At 62.7% G+C, this 25,868-nt stretch overlaps 1 protein-coding gene across 1 annotated transcript in view; it reads right to left on the bottom strand.

Moving 5' to 3' along the window:
* Positions 1 to 25,545, bottom strand: part of MYO15B (myosin XVB) — a 32,630-nt gene extending 7,085 nt beyond the window's left edge. The window contains exons 1-43 of the mRNA XM_045836758.1: positions 23,501 to 25,545; positions 23,044 to 23,107; positions 22,705 to 22,814; positions 22,466 to 22,537; positions 21,996 to 22,110; positions 21,643 to 21,746; positions 21,415 to 21,478; positions 21,121 to 21,234; positions 20,838 to 20,999; positions 20,121 to 20,234; positions 19,947 to 20,005; positions 19,738 to 19,870; positions 18,627 to 18,722; positions 18,236 to 18,367; positions 16,340 to 16,465; positions 11,950 to 12,027; positions 11,634 to 11,749; positions 11,481 to 11,526; positions 11,206 to 11,330; positions 10,487 to 10,604; positions 10,095 to 10,258; positions 8,012 to 8,108; positions 7,328 to 7,384; positions 7,023 to 7,080; positions 6,676 to 6,806; positions 5,686 to 5,781; positions 5,349 to 5,584; positions 5,081 to 5,259; positions 4,818 to 4,890; positions 4,231 to 4,392; positions 3,901 to 4,001; positions 3,703 to 3,779; positions 3,487 to 3,571; positions 3,197 to 3,295; positions 2,958 to 3,067; positions 2,660 to 2,851; positions 2,375 to 2,453; positions 2,088 to 2,207; positions 1,755 to 1,983; positions 1,578 to 1,668; positions 1,232 to 1,451; positions 690 to 802; positions 400 to 459 (exon numbers count right to left, since the gene is read on the bottom strand). Of these exons, the coding sequence (XP_045692714.1) occupies positions 400 to 459; positions 690 to 802; positions 1,232 to 1,451; positions 1,578 to 1,668; positions 1,755 to 1,983; positions 2,088 to 2,207; positions 2,375 to 2,453; positions 2,660 to 2,851; positions 2,958 to 3,067; positions 3,197 to 3,295; positions 3,487 to 3,571; positions 3,703 to 3,779; positions 3,901 to 4,001; positions 4,231 to 4,392; positions 4,818 to 4,890; positions 5,081 to 5,259; positions 5,349 to 5,584; positions 5,686 to 5,781; positions 6,676 to 6,806; positions 7,023 to 7,080; positions 7,328 to 7,384; positions 8,012 to 8,108; positions 10,095 to 10,258; positions 10,487 to 10,604; positions 11,206 to 11,330; positions 11,481 to 11,526; positions 11,634 to 11,749; positions 11,950 to 12,027; positions 16,340 to 16,465; positions 18,236 to 18,367; positions 18,627 to 18,722; positions 19,738 to 19,870; positions 19,947 to 20,005; positions 20,121 to 20,234; positions 20,838 to 20,999; positions 21,121 to 21,234; positions 21,415 to 21,478; positions 21,643 to 21,746; positions 21,996 to 22,110; positions 22,466 to 22,537; positions 22,705 to 22,814; positions 23,044 to 23,107; positions 23,501 to 25,545 (6,822 nt within the window). The remainder of the gene's footprint in view (positions 1 to 399; positions 460 to 689; positions 803 to 1,231; positions 1,452 to 1,577; positions 1,669 to 1,754; positions 1,984 to 2,087; positions 2,208 to 2,374; positions 2,454 to 2,659; positions 2,852 to 2,957; positions 3,068 to 3,196; positions 3,296 to 3,486; positions 3,572 to 3,702; positions 3,780 to 3,900; positions 4,002 to 4,230; positions 4,393 to 4,817; positions 4,891 to 5,080; positions 5,260 to 5,348; positions 5,585 to 5,685; positions 5,782 to 6,675; positions 6,807 to 7,022; positions 7,081 to 7,327; positions 7,385 to 8,011; positions 8,109 to 10,094; positions 10,259 to 10,486; positions 10,605 to 11,205; positions 11,331 to 11,480; positions 11,527 to 11,633; positions 11,750 to 11,949; positions 12,028 to 16,339; positions 16,466 to 18,235; positions 18,368 to 18,626; positions 18,723 to 19,737; positions 19,871 to 19,946; positions 20,006 to 20,120; positions 20,235 to 20,837; positions 21,000 to 21,120; positions 21,235 to 21,414; positions 21,479 to 21,642; positions 21,747 to 21,995; positions 22,111 to 22,465; positions 22,538 to 22,704; positions 22,815 to 23,043; positions 23,108 to 23,500) is intronic.
* Between the last annotated feature and the right edge of the window lie 323 nt (positions 25,546 to 25,868).

Here is a 25,868-nt window from a genome sequence, read left to right as displayed (position 1 = left end):
GGAGCATGGAGGGAAGTGGGGTTTCCAAGCCCAGGGCCTCCCTTGGCCGCCACGGCCCCCACCTGCCTCCCCCAGCTGCCTGCTGTTCCTTGGGCAGCGGAAAGAAGCTTCCCCGAGGAAGCAGCACTTGGGGGAGGCCCCTGGAGATCTGGGGGGCTGGCGCAGTCCTGGGGCAGCCAAAGGTGGCAAAGGGACGTGCACCAGGAAGAGCCTCCTGTGTTGGGTGCTGGGTGCTGGGTGCTGGGCACACGACTTTCAGTCCGCGTGGTGGGCCAATCGGGGCCCTTACTCTCAGGGGTGTTGTGAGGGTTACGTGGAGGGGGCGGGGCTTGAAACGCAGCAAGTGCCCAGGTTGTGTGCGGCCTGTCTGTACCTGTTGCAGGTGCGGGGAGCTCTCACCTGCTCACAGAGGAGCCTGAGGCTGTAGGGGTGGCTGAAGCTCTCCCGGGGGTAGAACACCTGGAGGAGGGCAAGGGAGAGCGAGAGAGGACATGGCGCCCCTGCCCAGCCCCTTCCCACCGGGCCTCTGCCTCCCAGGCCAGAGAGGACGCCGGCCTGCGGAGGCGGGTCAGGGCGTGGCAGCTCCCTGCGTTTGGGGAGCAGATGGTGAAGCCCCCGGCTGGGGGCCCCAGAGATCGCCAGCCCCCCAGCCCAAAGAGAGGCCAGGCCTCGGCCGCTCCCGCGCTCACCTCCTTGCGCAGGAACAGCCTCCAGGGCGCGTTGGCGTAGGAGAAGCACACGCTGCCGGAGGGCGAGAGCAGCTGGGTGCGGGGGCCCTCGTCCCCCCAGGGCTCCGTCCGGCCTGGCAGAGGGCGTTCCGGGTGAGGGGCGGCCAGAGGCGGAATGACCGGCTCTGGAAGAGAAGATCCACGGCTCCCAGGGACCCTCCAAGGCCTCCCCCTGTGCTCTGGGCCCACTGCCTGGTCCCCGCCCACAGCCCCACCTCCTGCCTCCATCTTTCCCCACCGTCCCTGTGTCGGGGCCCTCCCTGACCACGTCAGCAGGGCCAAGACGTTTCTGACAGCGCTGTCAGCTCTGTCCTGAGGACAGCCCCTCGGTGCCCGTCGGGGTTCCCAAGCCCTGCCCTGGGCGGGAACGCGGAAGCCTGGGCTCCTTGGCTCCAAAGTCCAGACGCGGGGGCAGCTGGCCTCAGCCACGAGTGCCAAGAGGCTGCTGGGAATCCTGGCCCCTCAGGAGGCCCGCCACCGCCCGGGGTCATGAGGTTCCTCACCGCGGGGCACTGCCGCAGGGGTTCCCAAGTCCTCCGGCGGAGGCAGCGGGGGCACTGGTGGAGGTGGGGGCGCCTGGGCGATGGGTGGGTTCTGGCCAAACAGCTCCTGCAGTGGCCCCTGCTTCTTCTTGATGGAGTCGGAGGCCCGCAACCTGGAGGGGGTCTTGGGCTTAGGGGCCACCGCCGGCGGGGGGCCCTTCTCTGGGCTGGGGGTCGGCACCTGTGGAGGCACGGAGAATGCACACGTCACCAGCTGTGTCCAGGGAGAAGGCCAAGTTGACCCCTGAGAGCCCCGGGCCTCTGGGGCACAGCAGCCCTGCCCCGGCTGGGACAGAACCGGCCTCACCGAGGAGGGTGCGTGGGCGCCAGCGATCCCCAGCTTGGCCAGAGCCTCGTCCTTGGGGGTGTTTTTCTTCTGGAAAATTTGGGAAGGCTTCCTGCGGGAAGGAAAAGGTCAGGAGTCCACAGGGTGACTGACTCCCTGTGGAGCGGGCAGGGCACCCACCGCGCCCCCAGGGCCCACCTGGATGGCTGCACGGGCACAGGCACGGGGCCTGGGCGGCTCTGGAACATGCGGATGATGTTCCCAATCTCCCTGCTGGGCGTGGGTGGGCGGCCCGGTGCGGGCCTGGGGCCGCGTGCAGGCCCCGCCTCCCGGGCTGGCGCGGCCTCAGCCTTCAGTGCCTCCTTGGCCCCGCCTGGCGGTGGGGGCTTCTTCATGACCCGGGGCTGGGGCACGGGAGGGGATGGCCCTGACCCGGAGGAGAGGAAGCATGTGAGACCCTGTGCCTCACCCAAGGGCCAGCACCCCCCCACCTCCCCGCCCCACCCCCAGTTTCCCCACCACCACCACCACCTGTACGGGGCTCCTCCTGCTCCTCCTCCTCCTCCTCCTCCTCCTCCTGCTCCTCCCCTTGGGGGATCTGCACCTTGGGTGGAGGCCTCACCGTCTTCATCTTGCTCTGCGGCTGCTGCCCTGTAGGTGCCCAGACGACCCCGTCTGCCACCCTCCACCTGGCCTGCCCCTCCGTGCTCCTGGGCAGGCCACGCAGACCCAGGGGAGCAGGTGCACCCCGCCGTCCCTGGCCAGGCTGGGGCAGGGACCGAGCGTCCGCATGCGCTCGTCACCCCGAGTGTCCTCACCCATCTTCTGGAAATAGTCCCGCTTCTGCTGGAAGCTCTTGGGCCTGTGTTTACCCAGCGGGGCCTCCTCCGAGGTGTGCTGGCAGGAAGGGGAAGTGAGGGAACAGCCCCGCCAGCCCAGCCACCAGGCTTGCAGTGAGCCCCTGGGGTCCCTGGCACTGGGGCCCCACGGCACCGTTTCTGCATCTTCCCACCCCCAGCCCCGATCCTGCGTCTTTCAGCCCTGCAGGCCCGGAGCCTGTGCCCCACCCCGGGCCTGCCCCTTGCCTGGCCTCCACTCCTCACCTGCAGGCAGGCACCCACCGGCTCTGGCTCCGGCTCCGGCTCCGGCTCCGGCTCCAACTCCGGCTCCTTCTGGGGCGCTGGGGGCTTTTTGGGCTTGGGGGCAACGGCCGGAGCTGCCCGGGCCTGGCGCTGGCGCTGCTGTGTCTGCTGCTCTAGGGACAGGCTCATGGCCTGGGCGGTCATCTGCTGGGCCTGAGCGGGAGGAGCGGGAGGGGCGGGAGGCCAGGTAAGAGCTGGCCTGGCACTGCCCCGGAGACCTGTCCCCACTAGGCAACCTGGGCACCCCGCCCACCCTCACCAGGATCAGCGCCTGCTGGTTGATGAAGTTCTGCTGCTGCGTCGCCAGCTGCCTTACGTCCACGCTGGGAAGTGGGGGCTGCGGCTGTGGCTGTGGCGGCACCACCATGGCTGCGGGGGGCAGGTGCGCGGGGCAGGTGAGCACCGTGGCCAGGCTCCAAGCCCTCTCTCAGCCCACCGTGCCCTCTGGGCCTTGGGCAGGACCCTCCCTCCCCCAGGCTCTACCTGGCCCAGCCTTACCTGGCATGGCAGGGACTGCGCCCATTGCTGGCATCATGGGCATGGGTGGCGGCATCATAGCTGGCTGGTACCCAGGCATCTGCATCATCCCTGGGTATGCTGATGGAACAGGGCCCTCCAAGGTTGGTCTCTACCTGGGCCCACGGACCACCTCCCTCCACCCCCAGGCAAAGGATACAGGCCCAGGGTGCCGGCTAGAGCTCTGACCCCAGACCTGGGGGTGCCAGGCAATGCCCACCTGGGCCTCTGGGCCAGGGAGCCCCTGGGTGGGTGCTGGGGCTCACACTCACCCATAGGGTAGCTTCCCTGATGCATGGGCCCCATGGCGCCCCCGCCCTTCATGCGGCTGCTCAGAGCCCTGCCCTGCTCCAGGTCCTGAAGGGCAGAGGTCACAGGTCACACGGTCCTGGACAGAGCTAGGGCCGAGAGAGGGGAGGGAGGGGCAGCAGAGGCCGCAGTGGGGCAGGGGCGCAGGTGGGACGGGCCGGGGGGTGCTGACTGCTCACACTGAGGCCCGGGGAGAGGACGGGCTGGAAGATGTCGTCCAGGTAGTTGTCCAGGCTCCCTGCGGCCTGGGACTCGCCTGCAGAGCCGGAGGAGGGTCCGTGTTAGCAGTCTGGGGCACGGGGCCTCCCGCACCCCCATTCCCAGCACCCCCATTCCCAGCACTCTGCCAGCCTCAGGGTGCCCACTCCCAGCCTTACCTGTGTGGCCCCTGCTGGGTAGTGTCGGGGCTGGACCTAGAGGAGGACCTGGGAACAGAGAGGGGGCCTGGACACCAGGGGCGGGAGGGATGTCCTTAATCCTGCAGGACAGAGTGGCCCAGCTAAGCGCGTCCCTGGGCTGGGCCCGTGCCTAGGCTGAGGGCGGTGAACAGGCTGCTGTGGGGGTTGTCTCCACAGAGAGGGAGGAAGGAGGCTTAGGTCGGGGGGGGGGGGGGTCTGTGGTGGCTCCTGGAAACCCCAGGGTGTGGTGTGGGGGTCAGGAGAGGGACGGGAGCAGGCTGGGAACTGGGGTGTTGAGGCGGCACCTACAAGCTCTGGGGGGTGATGGGGTAGTCGCAAGGACCCGCAGGGTCCCCCATGTCCTCAGTCTGGCCGATCAGGTCCAGCACGAAGTCACAGCCAGCCAGGTCCTGCCAGGAGTCCCCGGAATGCAGGGACACGGACCAGCCACGGGGGCTGCCCTCCAGGCCTCTGGATGGGACAGGGGCGCGCATTAGGGGTGTGGCCAGCCGGGCAGGTGGCCGTGGGGGAGGGCTCGCAGGCCCCCAGAAGGGGACGGGTCGCTGGGTGAGGAATCCCCTTTGCTCAGCGGGTTTCCTTATTTGCGACTCACGCCCCCGACCCTTACACGTCAGCTCTGGTTCACACATTTGTTCGTTTACCCAGCTAGCAGGGGACCCGGGCCTCCCTTGCTTCCCATCTTGAATCGACTGTCTGGACCCTGGCCACGTGGCCCTGCGCCCGGCAGGGAGCAGGCTTTGGCCCTGGGCCTGAGGGAGCAGCCGCAGGGGGTGCTCAGTGGGAGAGCGGGCTGGGGGGCTGAGGGGGACGGGGGGCAGGGGGCGGGCAGGCAGCGGTCAGTGTTGGCTGCACCCTCCCCCCCAGGCCCCACACACCTTCTCTGCAGGATCCACCCGGCCAGCTGCTCCCCCGTGGTCCAGGACTCCACTTCCGCCGAGAAGCACTCCTCTGTGGGGCGAGGGGTGCGGACCGAGAGTGAGAGACGGTGGGGTTAGCCCTGCCGGGAAGGCGCTGCTGTCCCCAAGGGGGGTCTGAAAGCAGGACGGGACAGAAGGGAGGGGGGCGTCCAGGAAGGGGCAGGGGGCAGGACTGGCTCCGCTGTGGGCCCCGGGAGGCCTGGGCCAGAGGCGGGCATCACCGTTGAAAGTGAAGACGTCCAGCACCATGCGGCCCCGCCGCCGTCCGGCCGTCCACTCGAGCTGGGTCGGGGGGTGGGCACGTGTGGTCTCAGGGGCCAGCTGCGTCTGCTCGAGGGCCCCCAGCAGCTTGTGCTGGCACAGCGCTGCCATGCCACTGGGGGCCTGGTCAGACACAAACCTGGGGGACAGCACAGGGTGGCTGTGGGGGTGGGGCGGCCCGCCGACCCCCCCGCCCCCGGGGGCCTGCACCCCCACCGGGCCCCTTACTTGAGCAGCGGCTTCTGCAGGGCGGGCAGAGGGGGGAAGGCGCCGAGCAGGACGGCCATGAGGGCCCAGCCGCGCTGGCTCTGCTGCTCGCTGGGGTTGCGCCAGAGCTGGGCCACCAGCTGGCTGAAGAGCTCGTCCCGCAGGGGCGGCCGGCGTTGCCCCTGCCTCACCAGGTACGTGCCCATGACCTGCTCCTGCCAGGGCAGCAGGGCCTCCTCCCCCAGGAGCCGCAGCATCTGCAGACGCACAGGGAGCAGGCGCAGGGCGCTCGGGCTGCGAGGTCCCAGCCGGCCCCGGAGCCGGGCCCTCCCTGCCCGTTCCCCGCTGGGCCACTCACCACCTTGTTGATATCCAGGGCATGCTGAGGGGTCTCGCCGACCAGCCGCGTCAGGGGCCTGGCCAGCAGCTGCCCAGGGGTGGGCAGAGACGGCTCCTGCAAGGAAGGAGGGTACAGCACAGGGCCTGAGCAGGGCGGCCCTGGGGAGCCCATGGGAACGGCACCCCGGGAGAGGGAGAGGGAGAGGGAAGGACTGGTGTGACAACCCCCCTTCAAATGCAGCTTCCTTGCTTATTCCAATTAGCACACGGATGCCCGTGCACGTGGCAAACTCAGAAAACAGCCCTGGCTGGTGTGACTCAGTGGACTGAGCGTGGGCTGTAAACCAAAGGGTTGTTGGTTCAATTCCCAGTCAGGGCACATGCCTGGGTTGCAGGCCAGGTCTCCAGTGGGGGGCGCATGAGAGGCAACTACACACTGATGTTTCTCTCCTGCTTTTTCTCCCTCCCTTCCCCTCTCTCTAAAAATAAATAAATAAAACCTTAAAAAAAAAACCTCAGAAAACATGGAAAAGGATAAAGGATAAAAACCACCACTAACATTCCACCAACACAACCAGCTGGTGCGTCAGCCTCTCTCTTCCTTGCCCTGCTTTCTCTGCACAGATACAGCCACCGCCACCCCCGCTGCTGTTTCTAACAAAACTGAGACCTCACTCTGCAGGCCATTCTGACTCTGGCACTGCAGCCCGGCCAGTGTCCCTGGCCACCGCGAGTGCTTTGACAACACGACTTCGCCAGCAGGGCGCTGCCACAGGAGAAACACAGGCGTGGCGTCACAGACCTGAGTAACACTAGAGAGTGAGTCATGTAGGGTCAACGAATATTTTCCGAGCAATGCATCTGTGCCCACGCCCCCGCCACTGCCCCCCCGCCCCGGTCCCTAGTGACAGGCTGGGGAGCTGCAGGACCGGGCCACCTCTGCCCGGCAGGGGCTAACATCTGGAGACCTGGAGCAGTCAGCCAGGAAGGCGGAGGCCTAGGGGCCCACCTGGAAGCCGGTGGGGATGAAGCTGGAGAAGGGGAACTGGTCGATGTCCGGCGGGAGGGTCAGGCTGGGCCGAGCAGGAACTTCCGGGGGCTTGGCCTCGGTGATGCTCTGGGCCAGAGTGTGCTGGCGGCCTGCAGTGGCGCCCGGAGGCGGCCCAGAAATGCCCAGGTTATGTGCCTGGCTCTGGCACCGCCCCCAGCCCTCACCGTCAGCCCCCCGCCCGGTGCAGAGGGAGCTCAGGGCAGCCCGGAGCATCAGTGGGAGGGACCGCAGGGACAGACCCTCCCTGCACGCTTAGAGGGACTTGGGGAGGGGTCATGGGAAGAGTGACATCAGTCCAGACTCACCTTCCGCTGTCCTCAGCATGACGGCCAGCTCGGCCGGGATCTCCAGGCGCCCCAGCTCCTGTCAGGGAGGAGGGATTGGCCAGACACTAAGGCAGGGTGGGGGGTGCAGGTGGCCCGTGCCCCTCCTCACCCCAGGTCTGTGAAGTTCCCCTCCAAAGGCCCCGGACCCTCGCCCTAACAGGGCCTCAGGAGCCCTCCGGGGAACACCAACAGCACCCTGAGGGACCGGCCCCATGCCCCCTCAGGGTGCGCCAGAATCGTCAGGTTCACAGCCCAGTAACACCGTCTCGCTGCCAGCCACCTACCATGCTTGGCGCGTTCTCGGAGGACCCGCTGCCGTGCCAGCCGCTCCAAAGCCCAAGCTGTCAGGGAGGCGCAGGAAGAGCTGATGTCCCCGAGAGGAGCCCCCTCAAGCCTCCTCCCCAGGACAGCTGCTCAGCAGCCCCCTCCGGCCCCCTCTGGCTCCAGCACAGGGCAGAGGAGCCAGCACAGACCCAGAGGGACTCGCTGCCCGCGCCCAGCCCTCCGGAGCTCTCACCCGCCTTTGCAGCGGGGTCACCGCCTGTCTGTCAGGGCACTAGGAGGAAGGCTGGAGGGTAGGAATGGTCCCGGGGACAAAGTCCATCCAGGGAGGGGCCGAGGAAGGGGACAGTATGTGGGCACCGACCTTTGAGCTGCTTTATGGCCCTCAAATTGGAGTCATCAGGGAAGAGAGGGGAGCAGGTCTGGAGGGACGGGAAGCCACCTCAGGCAGGGAGGGGACAGTGTGGGCCTGAGGGGTGGGCAGGGATGGAGGAAGGCGACTACCTCCCTCGGCCTACCCTGGCCAGGCAGACAGAATTGGGAAGAGCTCCAGCACCAATGGCCTGAGGCCTTGACCTTGTGTGGGTGGGCTAGGAGGGTGGACGCTGTCAGGACCCGGCTGGCTTGGCCAGCAAAGTGCTTGGCTTGGCTTCTGCCCTCAGCTGCCAGTGTGGCAAAGGCCTCACCTGCAGTCTGCGCCGCCGCCTCCAGAGCAGGGGCCGGGCTGCCAGCAGGAGGGTGTTCAGCTGTCCCAGCGCCGCCCGCCGCCGGAGGTACCGCTTCCTGGAGGCCAGGAGGGGGGTGGGAGGGGTCCGAACTTACACCCCTGGGCGCCCGAGTCCTCCAAGCCAAGATGTGAATGTAAAAACTGACCCCAGGCCAGTGAAGCCCCGGAAGCTCATTGGCAGCAACAGGAAAGGGGCGGCAGGACCCTTGGAAAGGAGGGGTCATCTGAGAAGCAGCCCAGCGCAGGGGATCACGACCTTGGACTCTGGCGCTGACCACCCAGGCTCATTCCCCTCCTGTTTAGTCACCGTGGACTCAGTAAGTTACTTTACCTCCCTGGGTTCATCATCTGTAAAAATGAGGATTGTCATAGACCTGGGTGTTTATTATTATTTTTAAATATCGAAAAAATTTTTTAAATTGAACTCCACACTGGGAACCTTGCCAAGCCTGCGATGCCCATCAGTTCCTGGTGCTTTTCTTTTTGTTTTTTTTTTTTAAGATTTTATTTATTTATTTTTAGAGAGGGAAGGGAGGGAGAAAGAGAGAGAGAGACGTCAATGTGCGGTTGCTGGGGGCCGTGGCCTGCAACCCAGGCATGTGCCCTGACTGGGAATCGAACCTGTGACGCTTTGGCTCGCGGCCCGCACTCAATCCACTGAGCTATGCCAGCCAGGGCAAATATCAAAAAATTTTTAAAGATTTTTCATTTATTTATTTTTAGACAACCCAAATGGGCCCTGAAGGCTGGATGGATACACCGGATATGGTCTACCCATACGATGGAACACTATTCAGCCACATAAAGGAAATGAAGTTCTGGGACATGCAATGATGCGGATGAACCTTGAAAACGTCACACTCAGCGCAGTAAGCCCGGCGTCAAAGCCAACGCGGGGTGAGCCGACTTACACTAAGTGTCTAGGGCAGACAGAGACAGACAGTGGACTGGAGGCCACCAGGGGCAGGAGGGCGAGGCGAGCGGGGAGTTTCCCTTAGCAGTCACAGTTTCTGTCAGTGATGGGAACTGTCTAGAAATAGTGGTGATGGGCGCCCCCTCTGCAGAGACTCCCTGGTGTCCCTGTCCTCGCCTGTCCTCAGAGCTTCAGCTCTCAGCTTGGGGGTGACCGGCGGCCGGTTTACTATCTGCGTCTGACTCCCCACCGGCCTGGGGGCACCTCCCCTGCCCTCCTCCCTGCGCCGCCGGCCTGTGGCCCAAGAGAGACAGATGGCGGTCAGCCCGGAGCTGTTAGATGAGGCGCTCCTGGGGGCACCCCCGCCTCTCCGGCCCCCTCTTCTTCTCCCAGGTGCGTTCCCTGCGCCCTGCTCTCTCCTGAGCTCCAAGGGCCCTGCGTTTGCTCCTGTCACTCGTTTCCTGAGTCCATTTGTTCTACAGCTCACTTCTGCCTACTACCTCTGTCACCGTCCTGGATGCGGGATCGGTGACAGGAAGAGCGACCGGGTTAATTAGGTGAGAAGGGGGTGGGCCGTGGGACCAGATAGTCCCAAGAGCCTGGGGTGTTCAAGTCTGGCCTAAAGCCAATTCATGATTTTTTAAAAATATATTTTTTTAAAATTTATTTTTAGAGAGAGGAAGTGAGGGAGAAAGGGAGGGAAAGAAACGTCAATGTGCGGTTGCCTCTCATGCGCCCCCTACTGGGGACTGGCCTGCCACCCAAACAGGTGCCCTGACTGGGAATCAAACCAGCAGATTGGTGCTCAGTCCACTGAGCTACACCAGCCAGGGCCAACTTATGCCCTTAAAAGGTCATTCTTGCCGCAGGGTAAAGAACAGACCAAGAAAGAGAACACCCAGGGAGTCAAGGCTGCAGGTCTGGGCGGCCTGGATGGACCACCAGCGTCCTGTGGCTGGGGGGGGTCTTCCGGCGGAGGGCGCATGCGTGTAGGCGGTGATGCGGTCAAGGAGAGCCCCGTGCGGACGGGATGGCGCTGGGGCAGGCTGACGCGCCTTGAGACCTACGTCTCCCCGCCCCTGCCCCACCACCTTGAGGAGGCTCAGGGCCTCACCCCGCCCCTGCGGACCTGGCCTGGAGCCCCCGCACGCGAGCCTGAATCCGTGGCAGGAGGCGGAGGCGCTGGCGGGAGATGTAGGCCCGGAGGCCGCTGTGCAGGGTGAGCAGCGCCTGGGAGCGCCGCTGGGCGCGGTGCTGCTCCAGCTGCCGCCAGCCGGGCTCCCGCAGCAGGACCTGGGGGCAGAGGCGTGGGCTGGAGGCAGGCCGGGTTCGGGCGCCGGGGGTCGGGCCCTCCCTGCCCTTCTCCTGAGGCCTCAGCCTGCTCCTCCCTGTCCGCCAGATCCCCTGCTCTCCCCGGCGCCATCCAGCCCCGGGACGCCTACCACCCAAGCTCACTCCATCTCCCAGAACAGCCCTCTCCCTTTCCAAACCATGCCTACCCGTCTGCACACACCCACCCACCTGGGTGACTCCAAGGTGACAGAGGGGCGACTCAGCCCCCAGCACCTGGCTCAGGATGGCGCCACACCTCTCCCGGTCAGAGGACTCTCCCTGCCCCGGGGTCCCCAGGATCCGGAACCTGCCCGTGGGACAGAGGCACCGTTGCAGCCAGCGCAGCACGGACCTCCCTCCACAGCTGTGCGACACCCCCAGCCCCGAAGTGTCTGTTCAGCGTCAGTGTCTGCCAGCAACTGGACAATGATGGTATTTTTTTTTACTTCACTTTTATTATCGGCATTATTATAGATGTCCCCCTCCTCCTCACGCTTTGCCCGCCTCCACCCAGCGGCCCCCTTCCCTGTGGCCACCCCCACACTGTCGTCTGCGTCTGTAGGTCAGGCATGCATGTCCTTCGGCCGATCCCTTCACCGTCTTTTATCCAGTCCCCCATTCCACAACAATTTGTGAAGCGCCTACTGTGTGCTAGGCACACAGGAGAGTGTTGTTGGCGTGGAGGTGGGGGGGAGATGAACTCGCGGGGGCACGGAGGGGTGGGCAGAGAGCCAACAGTGAGAGGGGAGAGAGAGATGGGGGAGAGGGGAGAAAGGACAGAGGAAGGGCGGGTGCCAGGCCCAGGGCCCCCCAGGAGAACGGGTCTGCCTTCGCCCGGAAGGAACCCCAGGCCGAGTCTCGTCACCCCTGACTGAGGTGCCCTGGGCCGCCCCCTCCCGGAGCCCCACCTGGCCAGGAAGGTGCGGAAGGGCACGCGCACGGGGAAGTGAGCGCTGCGGGCGCAGGTGGCCTCCAGCACACCTGCCTGGTGCAGCTGCTCCGAGACGTGTCCCACGTCGAAGAGGCCCGGAAGCTGTGCCGAGGGACAGAGCCGATTGGTGCTGGTGTCCGTCCGGGGGCTTAGGCTGCGGGCCTCGCAGGGCGGGCCACGAGGAGGGGCTGGGCTGGGCTGGGCTGGGCGGGCAGGGAGGACGGGCTCCGGGTAGGTGCTGGGGGAGCTCACCTTTCCGGGGTTGGGGCTGAGGCACTGGATGAAGTAAACACGGCTCCTGATGGGTGCAGGGGGTCACCTGGGCAGGAAGCGGTCTCCGATCCAACTCCCTGCCCTTGGGTGCGGCCGAGGGGGATCGGGGTGGGGGGGTGGCATCGTTCTCACCTGCCCAGCCTGGCCAGGAGGTCCCCCAGGGACTGCTGGAACTGAGAGGCCAGTGTGGCTGTGCCTCGCCCTCCTCCGAGCTGGGCCTCTGCTTCCTGGAGCAGGCTGCTCACCAGCTGCGGGCCAGAGGGGCCGGAGCCCGCTGGACTCCAGGGCTCGTCCACAGCCTGGCCTGCCCCCTCCCCCCTTCCCGGGGAGTCAGGGTGGACCAGCTCACGGCGTCCAGACCAGGTCAGGGCAACCCCCGAGCGAGAGTGTCCAGGCAGAACGGGGACACAGCGTGCGGAGGGGTGGGGGCCGGGGGGCGGCGGGGCACCTGGAGCTGGCTCTGGTCGAGCATCTCTACCACAGCAGGGTCGAGGCGATCCCGGTTTCTGTCTAAAAATTTGTGAACCTGCGAAAGACAGTGCGGGGAAGGGGGTGGAAAGCCAAGGAGAGAAGGCTGGGTGCAGAAGCCAGTCGGTCCCTTTGTCACCCAGCCCCGCCCTTCTGAGTCAAAAGGCCACCTCTGTCTCCTTAACAAATTGTTCTGGGAAAACTGAAAATCCATCTGCCAGACAATAAAACTGGACGCTCACCTCACACCCTGTGTACAAATTAACTCAATGTGAGGAGATCAAAGACCTGACTGTAAGCCTTGAAACCGTAAAACGCTAAGGAGAGAACACAGGGAAAAGCCCGTGACATCGGACTCGGCAACACCAGAAGCTCAGACAACGAAAGGACGGAGGAGCTGCCTTGGATTTCATCACCATCAGAGACTTCTGGGCATCACGAGCTGCCATTAAGAGAGCAAAAAGACAACCCCCGGAATGGGAGAAAATATTGCACACCACATCAGGGATCACTACCCAGATTATATAAAGAACTCCTACAACTCAACAGGAAAAAAAAACAACCCAAGTCAAAAATGGACCAAGGGCTTCCATGGACATTTCTTCAAAGCTACACAAATGGTCCAGAAGAAACATATGAAGAAATTTTCAACATCATTAGTCATTCGGGGACTGCAAATAAAAACCACAATGAGACACCACTTTACACCCACTGGGATGGGTATACTAAAAAAAAAAAGAAAAGAAAAGAACATTGCAAGTATTGGCAAGGATGTAGGGAAATCGGAACCCTCATACATACTGGTGGGAACATAAGATGGTGCAGCTGCTGAGGAAAACAATTTGGCGGCTCCTCAAAAATCTAAACATAGAGCCCTGGCTGGTGTGGCTCAGTGGATTGAACACGGGCCTGTGAACCAAGGGGTCGCCAGTTCGATTCCCAGTCAGGACACAAGCCTAGGTTGCAGGCCAGGACTCCAGTAGGGGGCATATGAGAGGCAACCACACATGGATGTTTCTCTTCCTCTCTTTCTCCTTCCCTTCCCCTCTCTCTAAAAATAAACAAAATCTTTAAAAATATAAATAAACATAGAATTACACATATACATATACATAGAATTAAACATATAAACATATGACCCAGCAATTCTATTTCTAGGTATAGACCCAAAAGAACTGAGAGACCCGAACAGATGCTTGTACACCCGTGTTCAAGGTGATATTCACAACAGCCAAAAAGGTAGAAACAACTCGTGTCCATCCACAGAGGAATGGTCAACAGAACATCATCATACAGCTCTGGCTCCGTCGCCAACTCTGGCCCAGCCACAGCGGGCACAGGGCGGGCAGACAGCACGCTGAGCCTCCTCATCCGGATCCTCACTCCCTCCGACACTTTCTCCCAAAAGACTCCCTGACTGTTATATCAAGAACAGACTGACTTCCAGCCAAGATGGAGGCGTAGGTAGACACACTGTGCCTCCCTGCACAACCAAGAGAAGGACACAATTTAAAAACAACAAACAACCAGAATTGACAGAAAATCGAACTGTATGAAAGTCTGACAACCAAGGAGTCAAAGAAGAAACACTCACCCAGGCCGGTAGGAGGGGCGGAGACGGGCAGCTGAGGAGAGAGGGCTCGCAGCAAGGCGGCGGCTGGTCCCCACATTTGTGTGCAAATAAACCAGGAGAAACTGGGGAGCAAGACAGACCACACAACCCAGGGCTCTCCAGGTCAGGGAAGTAAAGCCTCAAACCACCGATTGAAAACACCTGTGGGGGTTGCGGCAGTGGTGGGAGAAACTCCCAGCCTCACAGGAGACTCCGTTGGAGAGACTCACGGGGTCCTAGAGCATACACAAACCCACCCACCGGGAATCAGCACCAGAAGGGCCCACTTTGCTTGTGGGTAGCATGGGAAGTGACGGAAATCCGGCAGAGAGCAGAGCAAGCACCACTGTTCTCTTTCAGACCCTCCCCCACATACAGCAACCCAGCTACGTGGGTAGTCCTGCCCCGGTAAATACCTGAGGATCCACTCCTTACTATGTAACAGGTGTGCCAAGACAAAAAAAAATGACCCAAACGAAAGAACAGATCAAAGCTCCGGAAAAAATACAACTAAGTGATGAAAAGATAGCCATCCTATCAGATGCACAGTTCAGAACACTGATGATCAGGATGCTCACAGGATTGGTTGAATTTGGTTGCAAGTTAGATGAAAAAATGAAGGCTACGCTAAGTGAAATGAAAGAAAATGTACAGGCAACCAACAGTGATGGGAAGGAAACCAGGACTCAAATAAAAAAAAATGAGATGCTTAGGAACCTCCAGGACATCTTTAAACGTTCCAACATCCAAGTTATAGGGGTACCAGAAGGAGAAGAGGAAGAGCAACACATTGGAAAGTTATTTGAAAACATAATGGAGAACTTCCCCAATCTGGCTAAGGAAACAGACTTCCAGGAAGTCCAGGAAGCTCAGAGAGTCCCAAAGAAGTTGGACCCAAGGAGGAACACACCAAGGCACGTCATAATTACATTAGCCAAGATTAAAGATAAGAAGAGAATCTTAGAAGCAGCAAGAGATAAGGAGACAGTTACCTACAAAGGAGTTCCCATGAGACTGTCAGCTGACTTCTCAAAAGAGACCTTACAGGCAAGAAGGGGCTGGAAAGAAGTATGTGAAGCCATGAGAGGCAAGGACCTACATCCCAGATTGCTCTATCCAGCAAAGCTTTCACTTAGAATGGAAGGGCAGATAAAGTGCTTCTCAGATAAGGTCAAGTTAAAGCTGAGTTCACCATCACCAAGCCCTTATTATATGAAATGTTAAACCGACTTATCTAAGAAAAAGAAAATAAAAAATATGAACAGTAAAATGACAGCAAACTCACAGTTGTTAACAACCAAACCTAAAACAAAAACAAAACAAACTAAGCAAACAACTAGAACAGGACCAGAACCACAGAAATGGAGATCACAGGGAGGGTTATCGGTGGGAGAATGGGAGGGGGAGAGAGGGGGAAAAAGTACAGAGAATAAGAAGCATAATTGGTAGGTAGAAGATAGACACGGGGAGGTTAAGAATGGTATAGGAAATAGAGAAGCCAAAGAGCTTACATGTACGACCCATGGACATGAACTAAAGGGCGGGGAATGTGGGTGGGGGGTGGTGCGCAGGGCAGAGAGGAATAAAGGGGGGAAATGGGACAACTGTAATAGCATAATCAATAACATATATTTTTAAAAAATGCTGTCATGCACACAATGGGGTATTATTCAGCCATAAAAGGAAGGCAATTCTGACACGTACTGCAGTACAGATGAGGCTCGGAAGCATGCTTAGTGTAACAAGTCAGGCACAAGAGTATTGTGTGTGTTATCATTCCATGTATATGAAAGGCCTGGAATAGGCAAATTTATGGAGACGGACAGCAGACTCGGTATTACCCGGGGCTGGGGAAGGGGCAGTGGGTGGTTGGTGTTTAATGGGCACAGAGCTTCTGTTTGGGAAGACGAAAAAGCTCTGGAAATGGGCAGTGGAGACAGAAAAAGATCACAGAAAGTGATCTTTTCTAGATCACGTGGGAAAGAGTGAGCAGTGCTGGGGCTCCCCGACATGCATGTGGTTTGTCCCTCGGTTCTGAAGTCATCTTTGGGGCCTTTAACACCGTTTCATAGTTTTATTTAGTTCTCCATGTGTCTCTTTCTTTTCTTTTGATATGATTTTTTGGAGGTATAATGGACATATACTCCTTTTGCTTCTTGTTTGGGTAGCTTTGGGGTCGTTTGTGTTTGTTCCTTCTACAGCCAATGCAGGCCACCTCCTCCAGGAAGCCTTATGTGACTTGCCCCACCTCACACCAGTCACAGGGAGGGTCCTGCCCTTTACACCAGGCCCTGTCCCCTCAGCCTCTCCTCCTGGGTGGTGGGGCAGCCTCCGTGAACGTCAGAGTGAAGGAAAGACCTCCAGTGGGCACCTGCCGGCCATTTCCGTGTCACTGCCTTGAACCCACATGACACGTGTAGGACTGAGTCCCTCCCCGTGTGCAGATGAGGAGGGACACGGAGGCCAGAGGAGAGGAGATGCCCGAGACCATCACGGCCAGGTCCCATGCTCTGCTCCTCTTGGTCTGAGGGTCCCACGGCCTTAACCCCACCCCCTCCCCCCACCCCTAACACTCACCCAGAACTGGGCAGGGGGATGCCAGGGGCCCAGCTAGGGCGAGATGGCCAAACCTTGGAAGGGGCCTCTCCTCACCCACCCTTGTCACCCATCAGGTGACACCATCCAAAAGGAAACACCAGGGTCACCAATTGCTCTCACCAGTTCACCCCGGAGTCTGTCCCCGCTTTCACCGTGATACCTGGTAGGTGACGGTGCCTGCGTAATGTCGCACGGTGAAGATAGGGAGGGGCAGCTGGGGCTTGGCGTAGCAGGGGTGGTCGCCATGGTGATAGTGGCACTTCTGGAGGAAGGTGTGGTCTGTGGCCTGCCGGGAGAGAGGGCTGCTCTCAGGTCTGTGCCGCACCTCCTGCGCCCACACACCAGAGGGCGGAACGGGAGGTGGGCTCCCCTCGTCTCCCCAACCTCCTCAGGAAGGAAGAGTCCCTCCACATTTGAGTCCTTGCCAAGGGTGCCTCTCTCTTTCCCTGCGGCTGTTTGGAAAACAAAGTGCTGTTTGAGGAAAGCAGCACCTCACCTGCAGAAACCGCCTGGGCCAGCACACACCTGATCCAATCGTGTAAAAGGGGCGGGGCACTTTAAAACCGGCCCAGCTATCACCCCTGGGAGCGCGGCTCGCGAACACTACAGGTGTTTCTGCACACGTCTTATAAAAACACTTGTGAAGCCCTGGCTGGCGGAGCTCAGTGGATTGAGCTCAGGCTGCAAACCAAAGCATCGCAGGTTCGATTCCCAGTCAGGGCACATGCCTGGGCTGCAGGCCACGGCCCCCAGCAACCACACATTGATGTTTCTCTCTCTCTCTCTTTCTCCCTCCCTTCCCTCTCTAAAAATAAATAAGTACAATCTTTTAAAAAATCACAACCAAAAATTTGTTCAACCATTTAAAAAAATACTTGTGAAAAGCAACCCAGGAGAGGTTATTCAACGGAGCTGAGGGGCAGATAACACGCATGGGAACACACGTGGCGTGGAGTGGCCGTGGCCGGGTCAACGGCGCCCAACGCGGACTTGAAAAGAGTGGTCTTGAGGAGTGGAGACTTTAAGGAAGCCGTGCTGCTGACCCCAAAGTGGCCCTGAGACGTCAGCGACACCGGTGACCCGTTTCACTAGACCGTACGAGACGCAGGCCAGGAAAAGGAATCATTTACGAATTAACACCATGGGTTTATCTGGGAAGGGACTTCAAATACGTATGCTAGTAAATGCATGTTATGTACTAATGTCACATGATGTGTTGTGATAATAGACCGGCGATTTTCAACTTGTGTGCTGCAAGAATTTTTAAACATGCAAAACCTGACTAGTTTAGTCAGGGGCACTGACCTCTCTCCCCTTAGATGGTCAAATACAAAAATGACCACAGCCGACACAACATTAGCTGTCTGGTGTGAGTGAATCAAAATCACACCTATTTTTTGGTCAGATCAGCAAAAAATGCATTTTTTTTCCCTGTGCTGCAGAATTTTAGTCACTAGTGTACGTGTGCCCCGAGATGAAAAAAGGTTGAAAATTCCTGGCACATTCATTCATTCATTCATTCATTCATTCCTTACTTAGTGAACCCTTAACCATGTGCCAGCCGCTGCTGATAGGCTAAAACCCTTCAGAAGAGGGTCCAGTCTGTCTCAGGAGAGTCCGTGAATAAATACATTGTAATTGCTAAGCACAATGCAATGTAATTGCTCATGGACACAGGTGTTACAAAGTAGCAGTAAGGCAGCGGCTGGGGACGAACTGGGGGCGGTTAGGTAGGGCAAGTGGAAGGCGGGCCGTCAGCGAGGACTCGAGGAAGGGGTGCACCGTGGTCCTGAGGTTCGCCCCCCACCGGCCCTCGCCCGCCTCCCACGAGCCCTGCCCCGTCCCCACAACCCTCGGGCACCACTGTCTCCCTTCTGCAGCGAGGACCCGGGCAACCTCAGAGAGGTCAGACATCTTGCTCCAGAGCACCCAGCACAGGGCCGAACCCCGTGTGGCCACTGTCGTCCCAAGCCGTTCCGAAGGTTTGTGGGCAGGGTCTCCGGGCCCTGTCACCTCACTGCTCCCCCACTCCTTGTCCCCGCCACGGGGTGCTCGCCTGGGACAGCCGTGTCTGGGCATCCAGGATACTCAGGATGCTGTGGGGCTGGTCCGCCAGCAGGTCCAGGCAGGACTCCCTCGGAGACTGGGGGATGGGCACCCAGGGCAGCAGCTCCCGCCGACACTCCTCCTGGGAACGGCGAGCACTTGGCTGCTTACAGAGCCCGCCAGGTTCTCGGGGAACCTCGTCTGAGCCAGAGCAGGGATGGCCCTCCCATTGCACAGATGGGGAAACTGAGGTTCAGAAGGACTGAGACAGCCCACAGCAAGCGGGCTTTGGGGTACGGCTCTCGGTGCAGCGCCCTCTCTTTTCCAGAGATGGTTTTTGTTTTGGGGCATAGCTGGTGTCCCCCTGCCGCATCCCTGCCCGGGCCCCCCACCTCCCCCACCTCCTCCTGGGTCAGCAGCGTCTGGCTGCAGAAGAGCTGCAGGCGCTCGCTCGCGAGGTTGTTACACAGCTGCTCCAGGCCGTTCACCCGCAGAGCCTGGGGACAGGAGGGCAGTGAGGTGGGCACCCACCTGCGGTAGGAGCCTCCAGGCAGGTGTGGGGGGCCGGCACACAGGCCCGGTGCCCTTCACCCCCTCCCACAGGACAGCCTGCATCCTCCCCAGCACCAGGGAGGGGTGGGGCTCCAGGGCTGATGCTGCAGCCTGCAGGGTCAAGTGCCAAGGCCCTGGGACCGCACACAAGCTGCTGCAGCCCTGCGCAGCCAGTCAGGCCCCGCTCTGGGACCCCACACCCCTGCTTTCTGCCTCAGCAGGAGTGTGAGCCTTCCGGCCCCTGGTCCCATGGTCCCAGACAGCCTGTGGTCTGGAGGGCTCCTGTGCCTAGGACTGAGCTCGCTGCTACCACAATCCTCAAAAGCAGGGCTCCCTGCTGCCGCCTCCAGGAAGCCTTCCGACAGTCCTCCTGTATGTAGGGTTTACAGACTCCTTCCTCTGTGCCTCCTAGCATTTTACTGGTGAGCCCAGCAGAGGCTCCACGTCTTATAGCTTCGTACAGAGATTTCTGGCATGCTCGAAAACACACAAGAGTGTGCATGCACACACCCACACACGTGTCACGGTCACCAAGGACACACTGGAGACCAGGAGAGAGCGGGGGGCCGTGAACAGGGCCCATCCAGGGACTCAGAGTGGGGCTACCTCTTGCTGTAGCTCCCTCCTTGCCGCCCTCAGGAGGCAGGGCCTTCTGGAAAGAGGTGAGGCGCTTATGGAAAGTCAGGGTGCATGGGAGGTGAGGCTGTGGGCTGCCCGTCCGAGGGCCTTGATCTTCCGCTGCCCAGGAGGCTCCCGCGAGAGCCAGCAGGGCAAGCAGGACAGACGTTTCCCGCGGCCCCGCCAGGACCGGACAGAGCAGCTGTCTCAGGATGTCTCAGGGCCCGGCAGGCAAACAGGTCACAGGTGCTCCCCACCAGGAGAGCTGGAGCTGCTGGGGTCCCCAGAAATAATCAGGATGAGGTGGGCACCCTGCCCTGGGCCCCCCACCCCAGGGGTGACCTCAAAGCCGTAGACGTCCACGACAGTGACGTTGTCCGTGCCGCCTCCCTCGCCGGGCGGGGCCAGCTGCGCGTTGGTCCTCCCCAGAAGCCAGGAGAAGAGGCTGGAGTACAGGGCCTTGGCCAGCGCGTCCCTGTGGGCGTGGTGTGTGAGCCATGTGCGGCAGAGTGCCAGGCCAGGCTACGGCTCCCTCCTGCCCCCGGGGCCACCTGGCATCGATGGCGCTCTCCAGGGGCAGGGATCTTGAGGCCGGGCCATAGGGAGTCTCCTGGAGGCAGGGGGGACAAGCACATAGTACATCGGGCCCGAGGCCTACTTGGGCGCTCGGCAAGCCATCAGGCGGTGTGGTCGGGCCCCTGCCGCCCCAGAACCCTCAAGCTCACCATGACCCTCCGGGTGACAGCCCCCTCCAGGCGCTCGGGCGGCACCCGCAGCAGCCGGGCTGCCGTGTGGATCTCGGCCCAGCTGGACACGGCAGCCACCTCCTGGGACTCCCTCTGGACAGAGGAGGGAGCGGGCAGGGAGCGCTCAGCTTGTGCGGTGGCCACGCCCCACGGGGGGAGTTGGGGGGGCAGGCCTCGCTCTGCACGGCAGCTGCCCTCTAACCGGAAGGTGGCTGGGCCTGGGCGGGCCAGCGCCGGCTCTGCAGTCCGAGGGCCCTGAGCGTGAGTCCTGACCTGGCCTCCTCACTAGCTGGCCTGACAAGTCTCCCCCCTCTCTGAGCCTCCACGGTCTTATTGCAAAGGGGGAAACAACACCCCTTCCGTGCTGGAGCCGCCCTGAGCACCGAACGGGAAAACACGTGTGGGGTGGTCTGCACAGTGCCAGGTATCCAACAGCTGCCGGTTAGTGCCAGGGCTGCTTCCCAGTGGTGGTGGCAGCTTCGGGAGGGACAGGCGGCGGCATAGACGCCGGAATTCCAGGTCCGCTCCCTCCGCTAAACGATGAGGGTCTGCCTGCTCTGCAGGGCGGCTGTGCGGACTGCGGGTGGCCCCAGGCTCTGCAGTCGCCCACGTACGGACGCAGGCAGTTGGCCTCGTCACTGCCGCCCAGACTACGCAGGCAAGCCACGTGGGCCCAGCGCCTCAGCGGGAGCGCACCTCCGAGGAGGAGAAGCAGATGTTGCCCAGATGCAGGATGGCGGCCAGCACGGCCCAGACCGCCGTCAGCTCCTCGGGGCACAAGCCCAGCGTCTGCAGGGCCTTCGCCAGCCTTGAGTAGTCCTGGGCGTCCTCCTTGCCCTGGAGCCTGCAGGCCCGGCCCTGCGGAGCACAGCGGGGGTGCGGGCAGAGCCTGACCCGCTCCCTTCTCCCGGCTCCTCCTCACACCCCTGCGCTGAGAGCCCTCCCCGGGCAGGCCCCGAGGTGCGGACCTTGCCCCCACCTGGTTGAGGTAGTAGTAGCTCTCCGACTCCTGCAGGGACAGCTGCTCCCGCTCCGCGGGGTCCAGTCCCGCCAGCAGCTCGTAAAAGACGTGGAAGCTCCGCTCGGCTTGGGCCTTGGGGGTAAGGCCTGGCTTAGCGGGAACCGTGGCCAGGCCCTGTGACCCCGGGGCAGTGAGGACAAGTCCTGGGGAAGGCCGGCCTGGGGGGCTTAGGGACCACAGCCCCCCACAGTGGCCCCTCCTCCTCTGCCACTGCAGGAGCAGGAAAGGGGTGAGCTGCAGGGCGGGTCTCACCTGAAACACCACCCTCGAGGTCTCAAGCAGATAATGTGACACAGAAGCTCCCACGATGACTCCGCTGTGGGCACAGGACACCGGGTGGGGGTGCCCAGGGTGCATGCAACCCAGGGGCCCTGCTTAGAATGGGACCCACCCCGGGTCGGCCCCATGGGCAGCAGCCTCAGCTTCCCAGGGTGCTGACTGTGCGTGCTCCCTGACCCCACCCGGACGCCTGTCACTCACTGCTGCAGGCAGAGGCGCAAGACCTGGCCGAAGCGGCTGGCATTGGCATTGAGGACTGTCTTGGCGTGGCCAAAGCTGCCTAGCAAGGGCAGCACATCGTCCAGCTGGAGGGGCAGGGCATTCAAGTGTCCTCAGAAGCAGCACCAGGGCCCACCGATGCAGCATGCCAGCAGGGGGCGCTCTGTGCCTGGGGACTGTGCTGGCCCCTGGAGGGTCAGGGCGGCCCACCCCACCATGCCCCCACAGCAGGCAACGCCCCAGGTTGTCCAGGAGGAGAAGCCAGAGACCTGAAAGACCACCCTCCTGGCCCAAAGGAGAAAGACGGCACTGGGAAATGGCCAGCGGCCCCTCACCTGCCACCCTCTGTCCCTCGTCTGCTCCTGCTCCAGGCTGCTTAGGAACCGCATGAGCTGTTTGGCAGCCTCTGTCTTCCCTGAGCCGCTGCGCCCACTGCAGGAGGGAAGGACGGACGGAGGGGCGGTCAGGGTCTCCAGGCAGGGGCCCATAGGATAACCCCACTGAGCAGGCGAAGTGGGGACACGGCCCGCTGGAAGTGGTACTCCCCCTAGAGGCGACCTCGGGAAACGCAGAAAGACAGACCCGGGACGTGGAGACCAAGAGCAACAAAGTCCCCGGGATGCCTCATTCAAGGGGCACCTGTGGTGACTTCAGCCAGGAGCACAGCCCCGCGGAAGTCCAGAGCTGCCCCCTAGTGGAGCGGGCCGGCAGTTTCAGATGCAGACCCCACCCCCTGCCCCTCCTTCCCGCCCTCAGTGTGGCCGGTGGGTTCAGCCGCACGCGCCACGGCGTCAGCGCTCACCTGAGGAGAACGCACACGCTCTGCCCGGTGCTCTGAGACAGGCTGTAGGCTGAGGCCGCGACGGCAAAGACGTGTCTGGGGAAGGAGGGTGGGGGGCAGATGAGAAGGCTGCCAGGGGCACCTGGGGCCCTCCCGGGTAGAGGCTGAATGTGTCCACCGTCCCTAGGACCTCAGTCGGCGGGACCTGCTAGGGCTCAGCCACCGAGGGGTGAACACAAGGTTGGTGGGGGAAAGCCACTTACGGGGCGGTGTTGGGGGCCTTGCTGGGGTGGTAGCTGGCCACGACCTCAGGTGAGAAGAGTGGCAGGGGCCAGCGGGGGTTCAGAGCGAGCAGGAGGGGCCCCCCAAAGGTCTGGGGGTGGAAGCAGAACATGGAGGGAGCGGGAGACGCCAGTGCAGTGGGGCTCCAGCGTTCCCCTGCCCAGGCCATCGCCCCGTCTCTGCAGGCCCCGGGGACAGGGTGCAGCACCCAGCCCGGGAAGGAGAAGCTCCAGGGGCGCTGGAGGGCCCTCGGACCACAGGGGAAGGGGAGTCCCAGCCCGCCACCCCCTCCCTCCCTTCCTCCCTGGGTCCCTCCATACATAGATGCGGCCCAGGCGAAACCTCTTCTTGAGGCACAGCAGAACGGAGCTGTCACACAGAGGCCTGTGGGGACAGCACGGTGGGGAGGCAGGGACTTGGGGGGAGGGGCAGGTCCTAGGTTATTGCTGCCATTGGCTGCAGAGACGCTTTGGACAGGTCACGCTCCCTGTCTGAGCCCCATCCATATAACACAGGGTCTGGGCTGCTGATAAGTTACCCAGCCCGCGGGGCTTACAGGCAGGGCCAGGCTGCTGACTCGGAGGGAAATTTTGTGCCCAATAGACAAGGAACTTGCAGGCAGGGGCATCTGATTTTCATCCCACCCCGGCCTCTTCCACTCAGACCACCTCTAGTGGGGCAAAATTCCCTCTACATTTTACAGAAACTGGAGTAGGGGGGGCTCTATGAGGAACCCCGTGCCCCAGACACGGCGGATTCGGAGCCCCGATCACTCACTGCAGCCAGGCCAGGTCCTCCGTGTCTTCCAGGACGGCGCCTGGGCTCCTGCCCTCGGCCCCCAGAAAGGACGGCGGCTCCAGGCCTGACCCAAGGCTCAGCTCCAACTCCCTCTCCAGCGCCTCTTCGACCTCATCTTCCGGCTCCCACCGCTCCCTCTGGGACCGGTACGGACCTGGGCTCCTCTCCAACGTGAGTCGGGGCAGCAGCGCGTCTGGGGCAAGCCCAGGGTCCTCGCCGGTGTCGGAGCTCCGCGCCCAGTGCACGGGAGCCTCGGCTTCCAAGGTCTCTGCAGCAGCTTCGCTGCTGCAGCTGCTCTCCTCCAGGGGGGGCTCGTCACGGGAAGGCCCCCCGTGGACTCCCCCGAGGAGAGAGCCGCGGCGGGGCCCGGCCACTTTTTCTCCACTCACCGTGGGCCCCTCACTGTCCCTTGAGGGCCCTGCGCAAGGCCAAACGCGCCCCTCCCCGGCAGGAGCGTCCGCGGACGCTTCCTCTGAGCTCCGGCTGCTCGATGCCCTCCCCGCCCTGTGGATCCTCGGGAACACGACCGCGAACTTGGGATCCGGAGTGGGGTCCACACCCTCAGAAGGGTGGTGGCAGGCTGGGCTCTCGGCTGCCTGCGGGGAGAGCGGACTGCCGCCAGGGGGAGCCCTCGGCCGCACCCCCAGCCCCACCACGCCCGCCAGGCGCAGCCCCAGACGGCGCCGCAACGCCGGCCCGCGACCCCGCCCCTCGCCCGCCCGCGACCCCGCCACCGGGCCCGCCTCCTGCCCCTCGCTCGCGCGCAGCCGGAGCCGACGCCACAGCCACTGCAGGAAGCCCAGGGCCCGTGCCACACGCAGGAGCCTCTCCTTGAGGCCGGCACGACGCGGACCCGCGGCCTGGGGAGCAGGGCCTGGTGTCGGCCTCGCGCGGAGCCGATGGAGCGTCACGAGGGCGGCCAGCGGCGCTGGGTCCCCGGGCGCGGCTCCCCCTGCGCCCCCTGCCGCGTTCTCGCTGGCCGCCGCCGCCGCGTGCACCTTCCCCAGCACCTTTCCGACATGGCGGTGCGGAGCCCTGGCTGTCGAGGCCTCGGCTCCTCGGGACTCTGCGCCCCGCTGCTCCGCCCCCGGCTGCGCCCTCTTGTCACTTGTGTCCCGGGTCGGCCTTGGGTCCAGCGAAGCCCGGGGGCTCTGTGGGACGCCCGCGGGGCTGCCCTCGAGGGGGCCGGAGGGCCCGGCTTTTCTGCCCGGCTCAGAGTCCTTGGCCTCCGTGGCCTGGCTCACTGATCCTGGGGCTGCCTGTGCGCCCCGTCCAGGCCCGGCCCCCTCCCCCTCCGGACTCCAGTCCGTGTCTGTCCCGGGATCCTCCGTCTCTTTCTGGGGTCCCGTCCCCAACGACCCTTCCTGGCTCTGGGGTTCGTCGGTGCTCGGATGTTCGCCCTGCTCCCGGGCCGACTCCGACCCGCTCTGGGTGCCGCCTCCCGAGCCCGTGTCCGTTTGCTCTGACTTGGGCTGCAGCTCGGGAGCCCCGCCGCTCTGGCTGCTGCTCTCCTGGGCCTCTGGGGCTTCGCTGTCCAGGCAGGAGCTGTCCCCGTCCCGGCCAGACGTGTGCCCGTCGAGGCTCCGAGGCTTTCGGCGGCCCCGCCGAGCCGAGGGTGCCCGCCCTTTTCCTTTCCTCCTGCGGTGGCCGTGCTCGCCTGCTCTCCCCTCTCCTCCTCGGGGGACACTGCCCTCCAGGCGCCCCCCACGGCTGTCCTGGAGCCCGCGTCCCCGCCGCCTCGCGCTGCCTTGCCTTCCCTGGGCGGCTGGTGGAGATCCAGCGCCTGGCCGCCTGCAGCCGCTGTTACCCTCGGCGGAGGGCTTCCTGCGGCCACCAGGGGTCCCCTGGCCTCCCGCAGAGGCAGGCTCCAAGGCCGGTCTGGGTCCTCGGGTCTTACTGCGGCCGGGTCGGCGCTCCTCGCTGGGCGCGCCGTCTGCGCTGGCAGACCCGGACTCCTGCTCCCCCGCGGCCCGCCTCTCGGGCCTCTCGGGCCGCCGGGGCGCTTTGCCCTTTCTCCCGCCCATGGCGGGCCGGGCGAAGAGGGGCTTCCTGGTGCCTTCGTCCTCTCCTTTTCCTGCCGATCTGGCTGCCCGCCGGTTTCCTCAGCCCTCCGCAGTGCACCACCCAGTTCTGGTTTCCGGTTCGTCTCTGGTGGGGTCTACAGGGTCAGCCCTCCCTAGTCTCCCGCCTTAGGAAGGGGCATCAATAATGCAAGTGGCCTCGGGTCCTGACCCCTCGGATAACAATAAAGCAGAGGCCACACAGGAAAGAGGAGACGCCGCAGCTGGGGACCAAAGCCGGGGACAGGCGTTCCGCCAGGGAGTCGCTGCCAGCCAGGCCAGCCTGG

This window comes from Phyllostomus hastatus, unplaced genomic scaffold (assembly GCF_019186645.2).
Source record: "Phyllostomus hastatus isolate PE091 unplaced genomic scaffold, TTU_PhHast_1.1 phas_contig_210, whole genome shotgun sequence".
NCBI lineage: Eukaryota > Metazoa > Chordata > Mammalia > Chiroptera > Phyllostomidae > Phyllostomus > Phyllostomus hastatus.
This window is presented reverse-complemented; position numbering and strand designations above follow the sequence as displayed.